At 41.5% G+C, this 19,856-nt stretch overlaps 3 protein-coding genes across 6 annotated transcripts; 2 read left to right on the top strand and 1 right to left on the bottom strand.

Annotated features, from left to right (window-relative positions):
• Positions 1-27: 27 nt before the first annotated feature.
• Positions 28-11,657, top strand: LOC117236070 (inositol polyphosphate-4-phosphatase type I A). 4 transcript variants are annotated; one of them, XM_033498695.1, is made up of 19 exons: positions 28-148; positions 350-748; positions 1,012-1,201; positions 3,103-3,195; positions 4,030-4,185; positions 4,270-4,470; positions 4,569-4,723; positions 4,816-4,988; positions 6,901-7,042; positions 7,157-7,272; positions 7,380-7,466; positions 7,563-7,723; positions 7,800-7,983; positions 8,126-9,324; positions 9,602-9,867; positions 10,022-10,239; positions 10,369-10,691; positions 10,824-11,091; positions 11,204-11,657. In XM_033498695.1, the coding sequence occupies exons 3-19, from the start codon at positions 1,084-1,086 to the stop codon at positions 11,334-11,336; spliced, it is 3,993 nt and encodes a 1,330-aa protein (XP_033354586.1). In that variant the 5' UTR covers positions 28-148; positions 350-748; positions 1,012-1,083; the 3' UTR covers positions 11,337-11,657. The 4 variants fall into 4 exon arrangements, with proteins under 4 accessions (XP_033354586.1, XP_033354587.1, XP_033354588.1 ...); XM_033498696.1 differs by lacking the exon at positions 3,103-3,195; XM_033498697.1 differs by lacking the exons at positions 350-748; positions 3,103-3,195 and having other exon boundaries at positions 54-148; positions 4,034-4,185.
• A 72-nt stretch (positions 11,658-11,729) lies between these two features.
• On the top strand, positions 11,730-16,106 carry LOC117236068 (protein scabrous-like). The gene is made up of 3 exons (XM_033498692.1): positions 11,730-13,051; positions 13,166-13,505; positions 14,275-16,106. The coding sequence occupies exons 1-3, from the start codon at positions 12,822-12,824 to the stop codon at positions 15,823-15,825; spliced, it is 2,121 nt and encodes a 706-aa protein (XP_033354583.1). The 5' UTR covers positions 11,730-12,821; the 3' UTR covers positions 15,826-16,106.
• Positions 16,107-16,472: 366 nt separating this feature from the next.
• On the bottom strand, positions 16,473-19,393 carry LOC117236123 (zinc finger protein 14-like). The gene is made up of 3 exons (XM_033498812.1): positions 17,824-19,393; positions 17,419-17,598; positions 16,473-17,271 (listed from the first exon to the last, which is right to left on the bottom strand). The coding sequence occupies exons 1-3, from the start codon at positions 17,977-17,979 to the stop codon at positions 16,507-16,509; spliced, it is 1,101 nt and encodes a 366-aa protein (XP_033354703.1). The 5' UTR covers positions 17,980-19,393; the 3' UTR covers positions 16,473-16,506.
• Positions 19,394-19,856: the final 463 nt, after the last annotated feature.

Here is a 19,856-nt window from a genome sequence, read left to right as displayed (position 1 = left end):
TTGAATCGGAAATCTTCGTTAATACACGAAAGATACCGAGATCGAACGAAGCAAACGACAGTATGGCCGCGACCACTTGCTCCTTTGTCTGATAGTCGTTGATAGGTGTCATACGTCGTACGTCGTATGTTTCGAGATGCGAAATACGGTACACATTCATTTCACATTCGTTCGATAGTTATTTTGATCCAATAGCTTTGATCTTTGGATAGATTACTGGTGCATTCACATTTTCTTGCAAGCATGTTTTTTTATTTTCATATTAGCATGAAAATAGCCATCGCAACGCGATATATTTGAAATCTGATTAGCGTGATATTAGTTGTCTCACTAGTGATTTTGGTACTAGGAACACGATATACGTCCGACAAGGCGAATTACGGCGAGGAGAAACTGATGGATTATTTGAGAATAATTTTCGAGAGGATATTAGAGCATACTGCCTACACGAAGATGCGGTACAATATATCTGCTTGCGGTTCCATCGCTTGTTATCTTTGTTCTGTACTTTCGTTTTTACGTCCCCAGTGATCAAAATTATCTACTTCTCATTACTTATTCGATAGATTAAACGATTTGATAAATAACATATCTTCTCCCAAAATGCATGCTGTTGCGGAGATAGTGAAAATAATGACATTAAAAGAAAAAGAAATGCAAGCGTGGAGTGCGATTATATGAAGGGGGGTTGGGGGTTGGGGGTTGGGGAGAAGGAGAAACATGGAAAAAGATGAGAAAAAAGTACAAGGTGTGTATGGGACAATATAGGTTATAGATTTCAGAGATCGATCTTTATATTCGTTCGCGTTCAGTAGAATTAGGAATAAGGATTAGATGACTTTGTTTTCCATTTCGTTTTATTCCACTGTTCTACGTTCTATTCCGCGTTTCGTTTCCATTTCGTTCCATGTTCCGTTCCGTTTCGTTTCGTTTTTTACTTTGGAAATTTGACGTAACACCGTGAAAGAAAGAGATGCGATACACGTGTCATTAAATGTTTATTCTTGATAGATAACAAGAAAGAAGAGTACGTGATCGCAGATAACGTGGAAGTTACCCACGGGTAGACGGGTGCCTTCCGCGATGCGGTTTAACAAGCAAGAATTGTTGACCCTGGCTACGCAACCTTCACAGAAATTCGAGAAGGAGGGTATATTGTATGTACGCGAACGTCAAGAAGGCTTCTTTCGCAGAACTGAGAGTGAGTGATCAGATTTAGTCCTTGACAAATAGAAATAATATTAGCGTATTTGTCGCCTATTTTTTCATCGATTCAATTGTACGTTGTACATGTAATTTTAAATGCTCTAATCAACGCATGTTCTTTCCTTATCTAAGTTGTATATTTGATCATTGAAAATAAACTCACGTGATACGCAAATTCTTCGTCTTGTATTTAATATAGAGCCAACCTTTCATCTGTTTTCCAAAAGGATACGATTCGCGCATCACGTACATATATTATCAGTTGGTGAGATTTTTCAGTTTTGTGAGATTCGTACAATGCTCGCGTGTATAACATAAGACGCCCGTTTACAGTCACCGATTTACGCGGCTATTGCCATTGCTGCCCTCACCTTCGCCGCTGACTTCAACGCTGACGTCACCGTCGTCTGTATAAGCCAAACGATCATACCATTTTTTCTTCTCTTTTAATAATTTCCCAAGTATCAACGAATCGTCAAGCGTCAAATATCGCTATCCGTTTCAAGCTATTTGTCTCCCTTTTCCGCCGAGTACGAAGAATTTGTCGAGCTCTCGTGTAAACCTTTCGAATGCATAAGCATTTAAAAAACCTTTCGTATATTACATACTTACACACGTCGAAGCTACGAAACATCCCGAATCGAATACATATGTATTCCTATTTACACATGTACACGTACTAAGAGCGAAACATTGTTTCATTTACATTGTTATTCCTTTGTTTATCCTTTTGATATTATCCTTGCTGTTATTGCTATTGTTGCAAAGATTTACCGTGGCTATTTAATGATTTGATTAAAATATCACTTACTGGACGAGTATGAAAATTATTCGATATTAATACATTTTAATACAAATATCGCTACCTTATTAACAGATATGACAACAACAACAACAATAATAATAATAACACAATTTTGATACGGTGTGTCATTCTGATGGCGCATACTAGATTTTAATACAATATGCATCTAATTTCAATAAATAGTTTGAAAAAAGATGATTGAAAGATACTGTTATGTGTTAGAATACTATTATCCACGGTACCAGAACATCTTACAAGATGTCATAATAAAGTCAAAATCGTAATTTTATACCTGCATTAAATGGCAATTAACGAATTCGGTATGTCGCGTAGCTACTTGAATATTCTGTGTTTGTGTATGTATGTGTGTATATACGTATGTATACATATATATTGTGTATGCATATACACATATGCATATCTTTCTATATATTTATACATATAGTATGTTGCATTTTATACTTAACATCCGTAGATTTATTGTACTTTCTATTTTCAAGTTTGTGGATTTGTCAATTATATTTTTATTTTCTTTTTCTATTATTTGTTTTAAAAACTGATTTCTGCGAATCGAGCATGCTTGGAAATTGTGACTGACGATCGATGGAAGAATCTCCTGTCGGACGTGTGCACGATCGTTCATGGATTGAAACCGTCTCGCTGCGACTCGATCGAATCGCTTATGTTCGCTAAACAAAGCTACCGCGATACAACATATTCGAAAATGTTCCTTGTTTTTTCCTGGCTGAGATCGACTCGAGAGCGGTAACAAGTGACAACGCGTATTGCAACAGACGTGATAAGAAAAAGGAGAAAACAAAATTGGATAGTGAGAGAGGGGCAAGGGAAGACGGGTGGGAAGAAAGTAGCGTTCGATCTTCGACTGTAGCTTGTAGTATGTATACTGTATATATTGTATATACTGTATGACGTATACGATCGCCTTTATGGCTCGAAGCGAGACGAATAAAACAGCTTGTATCAAGGAATGAAAAGACGAAAACGTACCGCTTAGTGTACAGCCACGTCCGACTGCGTTCAGATATTAGAGCACGTTAATTAAGCTACCTGTAGCTACGTATAATTTGCAGGTACAGGTAAAAAATCTGACAACAAATATCAAAAGGGAAAAACACATAAGACACTACGAGACCTCAGTTGCGTTACAGCCAGTACGAGTAAAGGTATATTGGAGTTTTTTTTGTTTTTCATCCAAAATTTTCTCCTTCACACTGTCTTAACTCGATCAATCGCGATTAACACGCTTCTCGTTACGCGTTAACTTCAGTCCAATCGAATCAAATCAAATTGATTTCTGTCGATCGAGATCTCGTTCGTCCTTTTGTCACGTTTATCGATACTTATATTCTTTTCCTCGATCACGCCATATCCAACCGCCATTCCCATCGGGCACGGTGCTACTCTACTTTTACTGCATACCATATTTACTCGTACGCGTGTCTTCCTTTAACATTTTCCCTTAATTTTTTCACCTTAATCTCTCGATGGAATAGCACGATTCCGCGTCCGCGTCACATAAACCTTATTATTCTACCTATATTGTTATAGATCGCATGCATTCTTAGCTTTCTTAGTTCTACAAATGTATGTTCTTTACTCTACTAGTGTATCGCATAGTTGCCTTGTCTGACGAATGCCTGGAAATCGTATCTCCGTAAAACAATAGCGTAGACAATCAGCCACAGCCTGTCGTGTGATCTCCGCTCATCCCTTCCCATTTATTTACCTCTGTGACCTATGTGTATGTACATGTATATCGTATATGTATTTACCTGGATGCGTAAATGTAACTTTGTCGAATATCTTCAACTCACTACTTATGACTCATTCTCTGTTCCCTTTCTATTTTATTGTACATACATATATATCCTTTTCTAGCCCGTTTCTTTCTTCCTAAAGACAGAAGAAAGCAACTTTGGACGAAATACCTGTTTTCATCACAGATGAAAACACGCTAACAGACTAACACGGAGTTGTCGCTCTTCTCTGTTGCATAGTAAGTTTGGAGAGATGGTGCAGATTACGGGGAAACCTATTGTTTTATTTCAAATCACGGGAGCAATGGTCGGAGCCTTTAGGTGTGATAATACTGGAACAATGTTTTGTTCGCATGGAACAACCGAGCAATCAGATCCCGTATGGATTCAGTATAGGTAAGCACATCTGGTTTTTCAAGAAACGACGCCTGTAACGTCTGACCAATGAGCAGCAATATAGTAAGAAAGGATTGATTTCAGTATTCGACGGAGGTTTGTTCCAAGCGTTAGGTGCAAATTCGGCCGAGGAGAGGGACAGTTGGTTGCAAGCCCTTCAGCTTGCCAGCTACGAATGTATGCGAAGTCAGTTATTGGCATTGCAGCAACGCATAGAAGCGTTCAGTGGGCACAAACACGACACCGACATCCAAATGTTACGCTTGCAACGTGGAATTTCGACAGGTCCGCCATCTTCGTTTTTCTCTTACTCTATCCTTCCTAATAGGTATTTATTATTCTAGTTGTTTCGAAGCTGTCATCGGACTTGACCCTTGTTTCAGATCCTGCCGAAATACCGATATGCGAGATATCGTTGGCATGCGACAACCTCCTTTGCGACGGTCACGGTCGACCACCTAATCCGGTTCTAGAGGTAGATGTGCAAGTGAAAAGTTCAAAAACTTGGATTAAATATGCGCGAACAGAGGTAGTAGAGGTAAATTTCTAAACAAACTCATTCCAGTGTGTTATATTGCTTAGTTTTCATACCAATCTCTCCCTCTCTCTCTCACACATAAACACACACAGCGAAGCAGCAATCCCGGCTTTCTAACAACTGTCAGTTTCCGAGCTAGCGACGGGCTAACCACGGAAACCAAAGTGAGGATAACCGCTTACGATGTCAGGGAACGCGTGAGTCAAACGGCGACACCGATTGGAAGCGCGATCGTGACGTTGAACGCGATTCAAGATACACCTAGGTAATTTGACCGACTACTACTACCATCATTCCCATTAGCAATATTGTTATTACAATGTTGTTTAACTTTTTTCCTTTTCGTTTTTCCTTTTGTTATATCAGTAGTCATTTTTGCATTATTACTACTATTAGAGCTTTGTGCCTGACTCCAGGAAGGAACTACTGTAATAGTTGATTGTTTCTTTGGAGATAAACTTTTATTTGACGAGACTTCTTCCACATTCCAGAATTTGTTCACTTCTTCGTGGAGAGTCTTCAGTGTCGCATTGCAAGTTGCTTTTGATGGTTGCTTCCTTGTGCCTGTATCGCCTGTGACAATTCAACCTAATGCTGTATTTCGCAACTGCATGTTTTTGTCTGCTTGATCGACTCTTCCTTCGCAAAGGAAGTCCCAAAACAGTTGTGCTCCAATGAGACTGTCTACTTCAGCTGCTCGGTGGAACTGTGGATAGACTAATGGAATCTTATCTGGTAGCTCTAACCTATTTTGCTCAATGTTTTCTGATGGCATTGCTTGTATAACGTTGTCGACCAGCAGAAACGTTAAGTCTGCTAATTCGTATGTAAGTATTCGTAAGTATAGTCGCTAATTCGTGAATGAACCTTGGTTCGAGTCGTTCAATTGATGTGCGATGTCATATGGTTCGCACCACAGAGAGGTATATTGACTCTTTTGGTGGTTAATCCTAGTCGTTTACATGCATTGGTTGTCAGGAAATGTGCCTGAGAGCAGGAGTCCAACAGGACTCTGCATCTTTGCGGTTTCCCGGTTTGATCTTTGATATTTATGACCACTGTGGATAAAATGATATCCGGTGACATTCCTGATGATCGACATGCTAAATTAGTCTGAGTTGGTTGTCTTAAGTTCTCGCTATCAGCATGTAGAAGAGTGTGGTGTTTTTTACGGCATACTCTGCAGTTCCAAGCTGTAGCTTGTTTAGACGTTGTAGAGAAGATACCTCGAATAATGCTTTTAAATGATTGTATACGATCTTGGCAGGCTGGTTGTATAGTCTCTCTAAAATTTCCCAGGCGATTGGGTAGTTACGAGCTGTATTTGACAACGATGCTATTGCATCAGCCGCTTCCTGCGTTAGGCAAGAGCGGAGATATATTAATTTCTTACAGTCATCGATTCGGGAATTATCGTGAACCGTGCAACGGAATTGATCCGCGAACCCGGCCCAATCTTCGTAGGCTCCTGAAAATGTAGGTATTTGAATTTTAGGTAAAGCAGCTTCATTCGCGACTAGACCTGCATATGATGTGCTCGGTGTGTTCATCATATTTCCGTCAGTTGGTTGTCTGTTCGATCTCGTAACTCTCTCAATTAAGTATGCAATGTCTGCTTTGCATTGCAAGAATTTATTCTTTATGGCCATGCGTTCATTTCGTGCTTGACCCTCGTCTGTATCGTCTAGTTCGCTCTGATTTGTACTATATGTGGCATATTCTGTTTCTAAATCGTTCAAATGGTATTTAAGGAAGGTTACTGCCCCTCCTTCCTCGTAATTATCAAGTAACGCTTGAGCATCAGCTAATTCTTCAGTGAATGCTACCCGTTTCAACTTTAATTGTTTCATGCGTCGTCCTGTGTGTATTCTTCGTTGCTTATAGTTGAACTATATTGGGACTTTGTCGTGCTGTGTGTACTGTCCGATGGTTGAAGCTTAATTGCCGCGTGCCCTTCCGGCTGATCCTTGCCTGGGTTCTTCCTGGCCTCGAGTCATTACGTTTACTGCCCTGGGAGAACCGGTAATTTAGAATTTCCTAATGAGGGAAATGGGCCTGTCTGTGCCATAAGCGGACGGCCAACTAAAATTCCGAACAGACCTTTTTACCCGTCCCTCGATTTCCTTACCAATTTTCTCATTCTATTGCCTCTCTGACTAGTGATCGAACGTTTTTAGATTGAGGATACCTTTGAAGTCGGCAAAAACAACAACTGTTGGCTTTTTGACGATCAACGTGTGGAATTTGGAAGCGGAAGACAGAGGGAACAGTACAGAAAGTACCCCATCCAAGGAACCTTCTTGCGGAATGAATCATCAGGTAAACATCGACCTATTGCCAATTATTTTCCTGTCATCGCCAGATTTGTCATGTTCTATAGTCCCTCTTTTTGTTTTTTTCATTCCGGTGTGTGTGTATGTTGATTTTTTTTAGGTACTTTCGCACAGACGATCACAATCACTACCACCTAGATTGGGAACCAAAATCAAGTTGCCGCATCAAGGACAACTCAAGCTTCTCTTTGCTAATCCATACATACAAACATACAGGTACAATTTTAATAATAAATTAAATTTGCGTGTATCTTTTCTTTCTTTCTTTCTCTCTTCTCTCCTTTCGTCACATTTCTCTGGAATCGCGTGCATCGTCGTTTCAGGTTTCACTCTGGTTTAGGCGGCGATATTTGTGTACACGAAATCATGGCAGAGAGTAAACTTTGTTTCCAATTCCCACAGCATTTACTGTGAGTATTCCTCGTTTACTGTAATATTTTGTTTCGCGTAAGCTTGCTTCACGAATCAAGTAGATAACATAGAAAACATTTTTTCCATTTCTACAGTGCAATTTGGATTCAAGAAGAGAAAGAACTGCTGCAAGAAGTAGCCGGCATGGGTGAACTACGAGAGCCCTGGCATACAAAGCAAATCGAATTGCTTGATCGCCATCTTCATCTTTTACATCTTTATTCACAAGCTAAAGAGAATTTGGCCGCGTTCAAAGGTAAACGAAAACGTTTACCATATGAAACGCCCTACCTCGTGCGCCTCACTAATCGTTGAAATAATAACATCTCTAGGAAGTTATTTCAAGCGATCGTCGCGCAGAAACGATAGGACGCTCGAATTTGCACCTGTCAACTTACACCTTCAAAGAATGTGGGTGCATAACGATACGTTAAACAGATGCGGATTTTATGACTTTATCACTGTCGGAGCATTCACTGCGCATTCGCATAAAAGTAAAAACGGCGGACTCATTAGGTAACTTATATATAAACTATAGAGTTTGAACAGTGTGAATAGAATCGAAGGACGAGTGGATCAGAGAATGGATAGATCGATAGATGATTAGGTAAATATGTAGAATATATCCTCATATCGTTGACTGTATACCGTTTGACAGGTTGCTGCAAGCGCTAAAAGAATCGCCAACGCGTGGCAATCAGTTGTATCAAGGAACATCAAAGATAACGATGGCACACGATGCTATTCAAGCAATTAAGCAACTCCGGCGAGACGTTGTCGACGCTATGCGTGCTTTGATGAAACTCGCGAAAGACAAACAAACCAGTGGAATGTTACCAATTTGCGAAGATATGATCACAAAGACCAGAATTTTGCTCAGTCTGTGGGATCCTGGCTTGGTCGAAGAAGCATTAACTTTTTTAGAGGAATACAAAGTAGCCAAGGTTCATGAAACTTCGAACGAAAACTCTCTGAATTTAGACTTTAAAACGAACCAATCATTGTCTCCTTTTAAGAGAATTACGCAACAGTTGAACTTTGACTTGAAAAGTCCGGACTTTGACGATTTCGTTACACCCGATACTCCGGAATGTGTGAGAGATCTGTGGACAAAAGAGAACGAGAAAAACGGTTATACGGCCTCGTTTCCCTCGAAAAACGAACACGTTCATGTGAACCATCACGTTAACACCACTAATCAAGATAACGTTACCGATGGAAAGGACGAAGAAAATTTTGTTATTTTTCCAGATGTCGAAAACGATGCTAAAAATTCGGAAATTATCGAAACTTGCGCAGAAACGTCGACCAGTGAAAACGTCAACGACGACGCTGATGACATCAATGACAGTGGGAACAATCCCGTCGTTAGCGATACTATCTTGACTACAAATGCTAGCAAATGCGAGGACAACGAAGAACGAGAGGCGGATATCAAAGGCGACATTGATCCATGCAAACGGTTCCTAGATACTCAAAAGATGTGCAATTCACCGTCTGCTAATTATTACAAACCTACTGACGAACCCGAGCCGTGGGATCTGACCCAATTAAATATCGAGGCGAGTGTAATGTGTTTAGTCTCGAAAGTTAAGTTTCTTTGTGGAAGATGTAGTAGTCCGGCTGTACGACTGCGGAATAAAAATATCGTAGGCAGATCGCATAGCTTGAAAGGATGCGCTCCGACTAATCGTAGCAAAACTGTTCATGTTGTGACGATTCAACCGAAAAACGACATTAAAAATAACGACGAATCGAGCAAGTTACTCGATGCATCTGTGGAAAATCGTTCGAATTTTCGACAACAACCGAGTCCAGGTTCGGAGAAGATACCAGCCTTTTCTAAAGCCAAAGAAGGTAAAAAACTAGATCGTGGATAATCCTTCGCAACTTTGATTCCTATCGTTTAACTAGTGTTTTTATTGCGTGAGAACCACGATTTGTTATCCTTACTATATTTACGTATTTGCAAATGTAGAAATCAGGTTTTTTTTTAAATATTTAAATCTAGTCTAAGAAAATGTATAAAAGAAAGAAAAGAACAAACAAATTAGAAAAGTATCGATTGATAAATCGGTAATTTTATTCTTGGTTCGTGTATACGAGTAAACACAGTATTGTTTTTGTTTTAAAGTGTGCCAAGCTGTCGACTCGATGACGCGAATGATTAAAAGCAATTCGGGACAAAGGAACAAATTCACCGAAGGCTTAGATTTTGCCTCAATCGTCGATTGGACTAGCGAGCTCAGGCCGAGTATGAAAAAATTACGCCAAGCTATGGATGGATTGCTGAAAACTGCTCGATTGACGCATTCGGTATTTAGAGTGCAAGAGGATCCGAAAATGGCTCAACGCGCTTGTAACGTTCGGTACAGGCGAGACGTATGCTTTAGTCAAGCGGTAAGTTTTTTATATCCTTCTTTTTGCCTCTACTACTCTTCACTTGATTAATTACGCTTCCCTCGATCACTTCATCACTCGGTGATTCTTTTACTTAACAGTTTCTTAACAATTGGATAACGATACATGTAATAATCTGGAATCGTGATTTCAGTTGACTAGCTTGGTATCGGGGTTGATGGCAAAGCTTTGGTGCCAAAGACCCGATCCCATGTTTCTTCTAATCTTGACCACCCTTGGTCCTTTGGTCTCGTTCGAGGGACTTGTCAGTTATTACGGAGACGAGATAGATATGTGGGGAGACATGACTGTAGCAGTAGAAGATATGCATACCGTAACTTTCACGCTGACTAGGTGTGGAATCGAACCGAGGTTAGTATTGCCGTCTGTGTCTCGGTATTAATTCAAGCTGTTCATGACAATCGGATATTGACGAATCCCGCATACATAAAAGCGAATAAATATATTCTGCAACGATAAACAGTGGCACAAACGTTTCAGGTTCGAGGGAAATTGTAACGCTCCGTTTCAACAACCAGTACCAAGAGTACTCGGTTCTCGAACAGCACTAACAGTGATACTTCCTGTGCCGGATGCGATCTATTCTCTGCTGCCGTTGGTTCCTTCTTCTAGGCAAACGATTTCCTTCAATGTTACCCCGGTCTTCTTTAACGTCGGTATTAACGAAATGGCTTCCCTGGCGGAGAGTCTCGGAACCACGAAACCACAGGAAAAAAGCAATATGGATAATTTCGAAAGACTGAACGAGTATTATTTGCGTTTCAAGAAGCTGAATTTGCCAACGGAAACGTCGTCAAAACGACGTAAGATTCTTCTATTCGTTTTTTTTAAATATCTTAGTATCTAAATGTATAGTGGTGTTCGATTCGCTTACATCCTCACATACTTTTCGTTCATTCACCTTTTCTCTATGTTTTATCATTTTAATCCATTAGTTGGCGCAAGATCGCCGCTCGGCCAAACGTTAGCAGAACTGATGACGAATCTAAAGACAAGTGTCCAGGCCAAAGTAAACAAGAACGTGGAGGTGTTACAATTATCCTCACAAATTTGTCGAAGAATGCGCGGTTTGAGGTTTACCAGCTGCAAAAGCGCAAAGGATCGCACCGGGATGTCGGTAACACTGGAGCAAGTGAACATCTTGACTGCCGAATATCATCTGGCCGAACACGAATACATCAGAGCGCTCGACTGTATGCGAAGGTTAATTTCTTCTATCGAATATGAAATTTCAACTAGATAGCAGTAACTATTGTTTCCTAATAATACATAAACGGAAAACAGTACCACTGAGAATACCTGTTTCTAATTGCAGCGAAGGATGTCGACGGGAAAACACGTGGAAAAATATCGGAATTCGGAAATACGCGTTCAATAGCTTGCAGATCCTGACATTTCCGAAACTGTATCGGCCACCGACAGGAACTTATGGATCCGCACAAACTTAAAAATTTAATTCGTAACAAAGCACGATTTTGCCACAATACACACGATGTCAATGTGCGATCGAACTTGAGTAGAATGATTATGAAAAAGAAAAAGTTGTTATGCGTGTGCGTGTACGACTGTGTGTGCGTGATCGATTCATCATAGAAATGAAAGAGAGTGCCATTTTATTTAATACTATCGCGTGTTAGCATAGAGATCGTGAAATTTTGAAATGATGTATTTTTATTATTTCTGTACATAGAATTTTACCATAGGTAAGGATATACTCGTATATAAAAAGCGGTGAAACAGTATATATATAAAAATTTTATCGAAATTCACGTTATGTGCCAACAGTTATAATATATATAATATATATATATAATATATATAGTTATAATATATAACAGTTATATATAATATATATATAATATATATATATATATATGTTATCGTAATTTATTAAAAGGAGGTGGGTGTGTGCTCCACCACGGTAACGACCGTGTTCCATTAAGTAGGATATATATTTTTTCGTCGGCAAAGTTATATTGTTCGATCGTCTATTAACGTCCTTGCCCTTAGCGTCTTCCGATAAAGCGCAACGGATATCGAGAATATGACGATAGATGGTGCGAGTTGAAGGATGTAGCAATTGAAAGATTACATTCGAGGATTACGTTAGGCTCTTGACGAATCAAAAGAAATGCTTTTAGCTTTGGAAACTGATTGTTCGATCAAAGTAGAGATGACACGTGAGAGTGACGATGCATTGAATCACATCGGTGTTTGTAATATACATATGTAATACTAGACTCGAAACCGCAACTGAAAAGTGCGTAAGTGCGGGATCGTGCATATTTCCAGTAAAAGTATACAAATTTTAGATTCTATCAGGGTAACAGTTGTATTTTAAATAAACTATTATCCTCTGATTTACGTACATAAAAACGGACACCAAAGGAAATGAGATACGTATATATACAAGTTTTCTCTGACTCGATTTACTCTTCCTGTTTTCATTAACCGTCTTACGACGAAATTCGACGCGCGGTAATGAAATTGACCCGCAACGTATGACCATGTGGAAATATAATTTCTTAATCGATGAGTGGAACGCCGTTAATGATTCGTGAAGATTTCGACGAACCGAAGAATGTGGAGTGGTAAAGGATCGGTAACGGTGTGACGAAGGCGGCACAGCTTGCAGGCACGAGACAATGCATGGCCATGGAGCACGTTGACTGCGTTAGCAAGCGGACACCTGCTCCTTGTGCTCTCTACCCCCAACCTTTCATGGGAAGGACGATATAAAACTGGTAGGGCGGCTGTCGGTTAAGCCAGTGAGGTTTTGGTGGTCGAGTCGGTTACGTTCGACGTTTGACGATCGCAAAAGAAAAAAAATTATCGTCGCGCCGATCCGCAGGTCATATCTAATAACGAAAGAGATCCTTGTAGTTGGCCGATGCTGTTTCACGTTCGATGCTAATAACGCGATCAGTCGAATTATGAATAGGAAAGATTGGCTGTTGTGCGTAACGTTGGTTGCGATTATTACCCGGAAAGAAATTTGCGGCGATGAAAATGTTTCCGATGCTATCAGGTCGCTACGGGAACAAGTAAACGCTCTTCTCGATCATCGACAACAGGATTACAACGCTCTCGAGGCAAGCTTGAAGCGTGCGATCGAGAAAAATACAGAGTTGTTCGTTCTAAAGAACGAAATCAAACAACTGAGGTAAAAGAAAATGTTTGTTGGTTTGTTGTTGTTGCATCGTGCGCTCCATAGCTGGTCGATTTCCAATTAACGAGCAGGATCTCTGCTCTGGTGGTGGTGTGTTCTCGTTCTCAGAAAGGAAGTGATCTCTCTACGTGGCGGTAACGGGAACGAGGCGAAAAACGAAAGGTTGCGAGTGAGATGGCTAGGAAGCGCGGTGACCGAACTTCAAGGCGAAGTTGCCCAAGTTCTTCGTACAAGAAACGCGAGCGAAGAACTTGCCGAGAGATCGAGAATGAAAGGCGAGCTATCTCTGTTGAAGGGAGACGTAGCTGCGGTTGGAAGAGGAATTGGAAATCTCGGCGGCAGAATCGCCAAAATCGAAGCGATTCTCGGAACGATTCGCGTTGATATCGCTGCGATGAAGGAACGCTTTAGTCTGTTGTTTCGCACCTGCGCCGACATTGCCAGTCAGGTAACGTTGCCGCGTCCTCTTTTTTTCATCCTTCTCCTTTCCACTTCCACTTTCTCCCGAGCTTTACATTTTTCTTTTTCTCTCTTTTTCCATTCTGCCATCCTGTTCATTCTTGCGTTCGCCGCGTGGCCACCTGCTCGTGCCCGATCGATCGCACGCGCATCTGCCACTCTTTCTCTTCCTTTCCTTTCCTTTTTTCTCTTCCTTTTTCTCTCGCCATCTTCTTCCCTTCCTACCAACCCCACCCCTTTCTCGTCGTATCCCTGATCGCAAATGGTTGTGCGCTGTAAGTACTCATATACATACACTTAGTTACCTCCTTTTTAAGACAGCTGCAGAAACTCTGTAATTCGATGTACGTAAGTATTATACATATATCGCGTCCATCGTGCACGTAGAATGCCGACAAACCGAAACACCTGCTGTTTCCAGCCGCTTCGTGCGCCAGCCAATCCAAATCGATTTCAGTGGCAGATCGTTGCATCGTTCTGCAGCTGCTCTTCAAAACTTTCGTCTTTGTTTTGCTTGGCTATTGGGTTCATTTTCATCGGTGCCTTTCTCTCAGTCCCTTTTATTTCCTATATCTTCTCCTATATCCTGCCTCTCGCTGTCGCCTCTTTTCCTCTATGCGATTCTCCGCGAATTCCTGACAGATTTTCGTCTACTCTAGAACGAATACTGTTGAAGCGTGTAGAACTACGTTACGCGGATAATAACACGAAACTAATTGATAGTAACGTTTAATAACACGATATAATTTGAATTTCAGTTGAATTCCATGCAAATTGAGGTAAAGTCTCTTAGATGCGAATCGTTTTCCGCTAACGTGGCAAATTCGGTGACTCAACGTAACGGAGGAGGACCAGGAGAAGAAGAAGCGGAAAGGAAGACGAGAACAACAGCGGCAGCGGTATCGTCGTATTTTAGTGGAATGGTTACAAGGGATAGCGATCGCGAGACTACAGCTGCCGCGTCGTACAGTGTACGATCCCCTCGGCGCAGGTTCGCGAGAAAACATGGATATTGGAAAAGGAAGGAGGAGGGGCATCGAACGCGGCTGGACGATCGTTTAAAGAGTCTGGAGCGTAAAATTTTGTTGTCGGCTCGGAGACGAGCGTCGTTGGAAAAGCGTATCGCCACGTACGAGAATCAAGAATGGACGAGTTTGAGCAAACGAATAAAAAGCTTGGAAAAGGGTCACGTTGAATTGTCCCGCAAAATTTCAAATATTACCGAGAATGGATTTTTCACGAAGAAAGTGAACGAATCGCTTGGCTCACGACTGATAGACTCGTTACGAACTCTCGAGGACGTTATGGAAACGAACAACTCGTTCGCGAGGAGAGAATTGACACGGCTCGATGTAAATGCCGCTCGAAAAGCGGCTGAACTTTCGTTAACCAGGGAAGAGCTAAGCAATTTACGTCGCACCGTGCAAGCGTTAAGCGTAAGCGCGTCTAAGCTTCAAGAGAGGAGCGACAAGCAACAAGAGGCGATCGATCGATTAAACGGTATCCATTCGACGACTGATTTTCAGAGATACTTGTCGAGTATCGCGTCGGATACCATAACCACAAGCACAACCACAACTACTACCACCATCTCGTCATCGTCGTCGTCGTTGTCGTCCGACAACTCGTTGTTCTCGAGTTTCGAACACCTGGAGGATCGGTATCATTTAATTGGGAAGAATTTGACGGGCGATTGCGAACAAACGACCGCGAACGAACCTATGGACGGGCTGCGACTTTCGGAAGCAGGCAAAGGAGGCAGACCGATGTTGGTGTTTTGTCGCGGAGGTTGGATGGTAATAGCGCGTCGTATCGATGGGACTCTCGACTTTGATCGAAACTGGAACGATTATTCGGTCGGGTTCGGCTCTCCGGTTAGTGAGTATTGGATCGGCAACGAAATCCTTCACAGGCTGACCAATCACGGTGACAACTGCACCAGCCTTCGAATCGACATGTTGGACATTTACGGAGAACGTTGGCGCGCGGAATATCAGTCGTTCAGAGTCGAATCTGAGGAGACCGGTTACAGGTTAGATGTCTACGGGTATTCCGGAAACGCAACTGACGCTCTCTCCTATCAGAACGGTATGTCATTCAGCGCGAAAGATCGAGACATGGACGCTAGCACGACTCATTGCGCGAGAAACTATCGCGGTGGGTGGTGGTTTAGTCGATGTCAACACGCCAACCTCAACGGCAAATATTCCCTAGGTCTTACGTGGTTTCGATCGGACACCAATCGATGGATGTCGATCGCATCATCGGAAATGTCTTTACGCAGAAACTCTGATTGTCGATCTCGATAGCGTTTTACTTGATTCGATTCGATTCGATTCGATATCGAACCGCCTTTTTTTCCATACCAAAGACTTTTGTTAATCGTCGCATCGCAGCTGCTCGTTTGCTCGTAAGCGGTCCACATACTCGAACTTAAACGATAGATCGCCCGGGTACGCTACCTCTTTAATTATTATCGCCGTTATTATTCGCGACTTTGTCCCTTGGAAAATATTCTTCGTTCCAGCTATTTCAACGTTTATATACCCCTATATGTATAATCGTCTACGAAAATAATCGCGAGTCAAACCAGACATCGCCATCTAGCGTTCTAGAAAACTGTTATTTCGATACGATAACAGTTAATTATTCCCTTGTACGAAATAAATAAATTACTTTTTCCTCTGGTGTTTACATCTTTACTACTTTAACCATTTTGCATCTTACGCTACTATCTTGCGCAAGTTGTGAAATCCCCCTTCCCTTTGCATCAATGCGAAAGAAACGAATTTGCTCTTTAATATGCATCATTATCATTATCATCATCATCGGAACGCTCAAGGATTCGAATCATAGTGTCGGAATGCGGTACGGATCCCGATGAAATTCAGTGGGGTCGGGTCACAGATTATCGTTCTTTTATACACACGTGTAATATATATATAATATATTATACGTTATATGTATATTATTTATTTTACTTATATCTTTTATTTATTCTTACATCGTTTCTTATGAACGAACAAGCTGCCAGAACTTGCATAAGAAGCACCACATGCCTTACAAACATATGGTTTTTCTCCCGTGTGAGTAAATACGTGTTCCTTTAAATATTTGTGTCGATAAAAAGACTTGTCACAAATTTCACAATGATAATTTGCCTCGCCGGAATGCAGTCTCAAGTGATATTTTAAACCGTTCGAAGAGGCGAACGTCGCGCTACAAAACTGACAGACGAACCGTTTATCACCCGCGTGAATTTTCTCGTGTCTCTTCGTGTAACTGGGAATCACGAATCTTTTGCCACAGTATCGACAGGGATAAGACTTTACGGCATTGTGCGATTTCAAGTGAAATCGCAGTCCAGATTTCGAGGCAAACGTTTTACTGCAAATGTCGCATAGATACCGTACTTGCGTTGCCATGGGCATTGCAGTATCACCGTTACTTTGCACGTTAAACACGTTACAGCCACCGCCATCGCCATCGCCACCGCTTTCTTTCGACACGCGATTTTCCTCGTTGTTTTCGCTTTTTCCTTCTTCAGCGTGACATCGTTCGACACGCTGACGTCGTGACAATGTCGCCATCGCCTTTCCATCTGTTTTTGCATCTTCGCCACATACGATTTCCGATTTTCGCCAAAGATGCGTTGAATTCGAATTTTCCTCCTGTTTTTCTTCGAATGTACTTTGCGCTTTCGAGTCGGTCGTTTCGGGTCTCGTAGTACACGCATGCTTTGCAATGCTGCGATCCTGCAATCGCGACACATTAGAAAAGCATTAAAATCCGCTTTCTATATAATTACCAAGTAATTTTTTAATCGGTGCTTTCCCAGAGTTTCCAAAAATAACTTGTATTAAACTTACACAATATTGATTAAGTATATTAATCTTACTTACTGAACCGATTTTCCAATTGGATTCATTTATAGAAACTGATTTGTTTGCGCGGCACGATTCGTATCGTAATCTCAAGACGCGGTCCGATCTTCTGCATTGTTCGCGAAATTCGAATGTAACGGCTATCTTCCCTTCGCATTCGCGACAAATCGTCTTTGGCAGTCTGTCGTCTTCGAATAGCTAATCCAAATATATGCATATATATAAAAAAGCTATAGACGAATAGTGCGTCGTAAAAGCGTACCATGTGTATATATATATATGTAATTACGTATAAAAGCATCGTATATCAAACATGTAAAAGGACGAGAAATGAAAAAGAAGAAAAAAAAGCAGTGATCGATGAAGCGGTGAAGAAAGAAAGAATAAAAATTGTAACGTAAAAGGTATGGGGAAACTACTTACCCTTATGGGGCAGCAATCTCGAATGCGAGAACGCAACTGTTTCGAGGTTTCTCCGTCGTCAAATATCGATATTAAACGATTTTCTACGCGAAGGCATAACCTACATGTTCCACTGTTCGATGTGCAGGGTTCCGCGTAGTCTACCAACTGGTTCATCCTTTCTGTTATTGTCGCTGTTGTTCCTTATAATTAATACGATAAGGTTATTCGTTCAGATACTCGTTTCATCAAACGTACGACACACTCGCGCACTGTTTCGTGATACGTGAATCTTGGTTAGGGAAGCGAAGCCGCATGTCCAGCGTTTCACCGGTTATCCCTCCTGCTGTAGCCCAGTAGCTCTTCGCTATTCAATATTTCATTCACAAATTTCGCGTTTCGTTTCATTAACGATTACTTTGTTCGTACCTCTTGTTAACCTGTAGTATCCGAAACGACGTAAACAAGGTGGAAGATACATTAAATCAAGTAGCATCGTTTTTATTATAGTACATCCTTCGAAAGAGATACACGAAATATACATACTTAATAACGAGAACGGACGATCGAAGAACGGACTAAAGTTAGTCGAGAAAGGAAGTCAGTTGCGAAAGATATCACGGAGAATGATCGATCGCGTTCGACACCTAATCTCGATAGGAAATCTATTGAGCACGTTACTCGTTGCGTGTATTCGCATTTACACATAGAAAATTACAGAATACAATGATAACAATAATGACAATGGGAACATCGTAATTGATCGTAAACGGCGAATTGCTCGCGTGAGATTTCGATGCAGTCGATCTTCGGTACATGCCTACCACGAGGTCCCGTTTCTTTTCAACCGTTACTGGTATATCGTATCGTATTGTATCGTATCTAACGATAAGTAGCAATACACTCGCGACAGTTCCTCAGTCTTACAGTCACCCTACGGTATTATCACGCTTTCGTCTGCATCGAAAAGGGGGGTACGATCGTTTCACCTTTTAAACGGTTCACAGCCGTTGTACTGTGTAAAATCGGAACAGTGAAGGTGGAATTTTTAGAAAGAAGGATGGAAGAAATAAAGAGAAGGGAATATAGGTGAAAAATGGAAGAAGCGACAAACAACACGACAAAGTGGACGAAGGAAAACATTCGATGGGAAGAATAATACGGTCGACGTTATCGATCGACGACAGGTACTTACTTACTTACACACGACAGGTCAAAGAAATTTACGTTCTAGAATTGGAAAATTTCAATATTCGGCGTAGCTCCGCAATCGAATATGATTGTCATTTTCTGTTTGTACGATACAGTCGCTATACTTGGAATACGTGAGATCCTGAGACTCGCTTTCTCGCCGATAAACCGATGATGGCCGAAGCGATATTACATGAACAACCGTTCAAATGTTTTCCGCAATTCCAATTCCGCCAATTAATTATTAAGAGATGATTCGCAGGGACGCAAACATCATTCCGGCCAATGAAATTCAATGGAATTCGGTTTAAAAGTGGCATCAACTTTTTCGCGAGTTCTCCACCTCGATGATGATTGTCAACGATTGTCCAAGATTGTCCAAGATTGCCGAAAATTGCCCAAGATTGTCCACGCAGTTCTATCTCAACGATACTATTCGTTTCTGATCACGCAGATCGTGATCTAGCAAACGAAAACTAGTTCTTAGCGCGAATCTTAAGGACACTTTGTTTTCTAGTGCCGCCATTATCCAGAAAAGCAGTCAGTCTCCTGCGATTTGCCTGCTATTACGTTCCTAAGTACTGTGGCGGATCGGTAGTCAACAGGACGCCGACAGGTCGAGCCATCAACGCGGCGCAACACCTCCCCGGCGATCCGCTGGTACCAACCGCCAACACTAGAGGGCTACGACGACAACGAGTCTGTCTAACTCGCTAGCGGTCGAATATACGAGCGATTGATACAAATACCGCACCTAGCGAGACTCCCTCTACGTCTAAGGCAGGGACTACCGGGCATAGCCTTACTGACGAGTCCTCCGGTAGTCCCGGGACGAAACGCAAAACTCTCTTTTCACACGCCAC

This window comes from Bombus vosnesenskii, unplaced genomic scaffold, assembly GCF_011952255.1.
Source record: "Bombus vosnesenskii isolate JDL3184/JDL3185 unplaced genomic scaffold, Bvos_JDL3184-5_v1.1 scf7180000013340, whole genome shotgun sequence".
NCBI classification, from domain to species: domain Eukaryota; kingdom Metazoa; phylum Arthropoda; class Insecta; order Hymenoptera; family Apidae; genus Bombus; species Bombus vosnesenskii.
This window is presented reverse-complemented; position numbering and strand designations above follow the sequence as displayed.

Excerpts from the sequence above, each read along its gene's own strand:
- LOC117236070 (XM_033498695.1), top strand. The coding sequence starts at position 1,084 with ATGCGGTTTAACAAGCAAGAATTGTTGACCCTGGCTACGCAACCTTCA. Across the intron at positions 3,196-4,029 it reads TACAGCCAGTACGAGTAAAG|TAAGTTTGGAGAGATGGTGC; the intron begins GTATATTGGAGT and ends TCTGTTGCATAG. Across the intron at positions 11,092-11,203 it reads GCGCTCGACTGTATGCGAAG|CGAAGGATGTCGACGGGAAA; the intron begins GTTAATTTCTTC and ends TTCTAATTGCAG.
- LOC117236068 (XM_033498692.1), top strand. The coding sequence starts at position 12,822 with ATGAATAGGAAAGATTGGCTGTTGTGCGTAACGTTGGTTGCGATTATT. Across the intron at positions 13,052-13,165 it reads AACGAAATCAAACAACTGAG|AAAGGAAGTGATCTCTCTAC; the intron begins GTAAAAGAAAAT and ends TCTCGTTCTCAG. Across the intron at positions 13,506-14,274 it reads GCGCCGACATTGCCAGTCAG|TTGAATTCCATGCAAATTGA; the intron begins GTAACGTTGCCG and ends TTTGAATTTCAG.
- LOC117236123 (XM_033498812.1), bottom strand. The coding sequence starts at position 17,979 with ATGAACCAGTTGGTAGACTACGCGGAACCCTGCACATCGAACAGTGGA. Across the intron at positions 17,599-17,823 it reads GAGATTGCTGCCCCATAAGG|CTATTCGAAGACGACAGACT; the intron begins GTAAGTAGTTTC and ends TATTTGGATTAG. Across the intron at positions 17,272-17,418 it reads CCAATTGGAAAATCGGTTCA|GATCGCAGCATTGCAAAGCA; the intron begins GTAAGTAAGATT and ends TCGCGATTGCAG.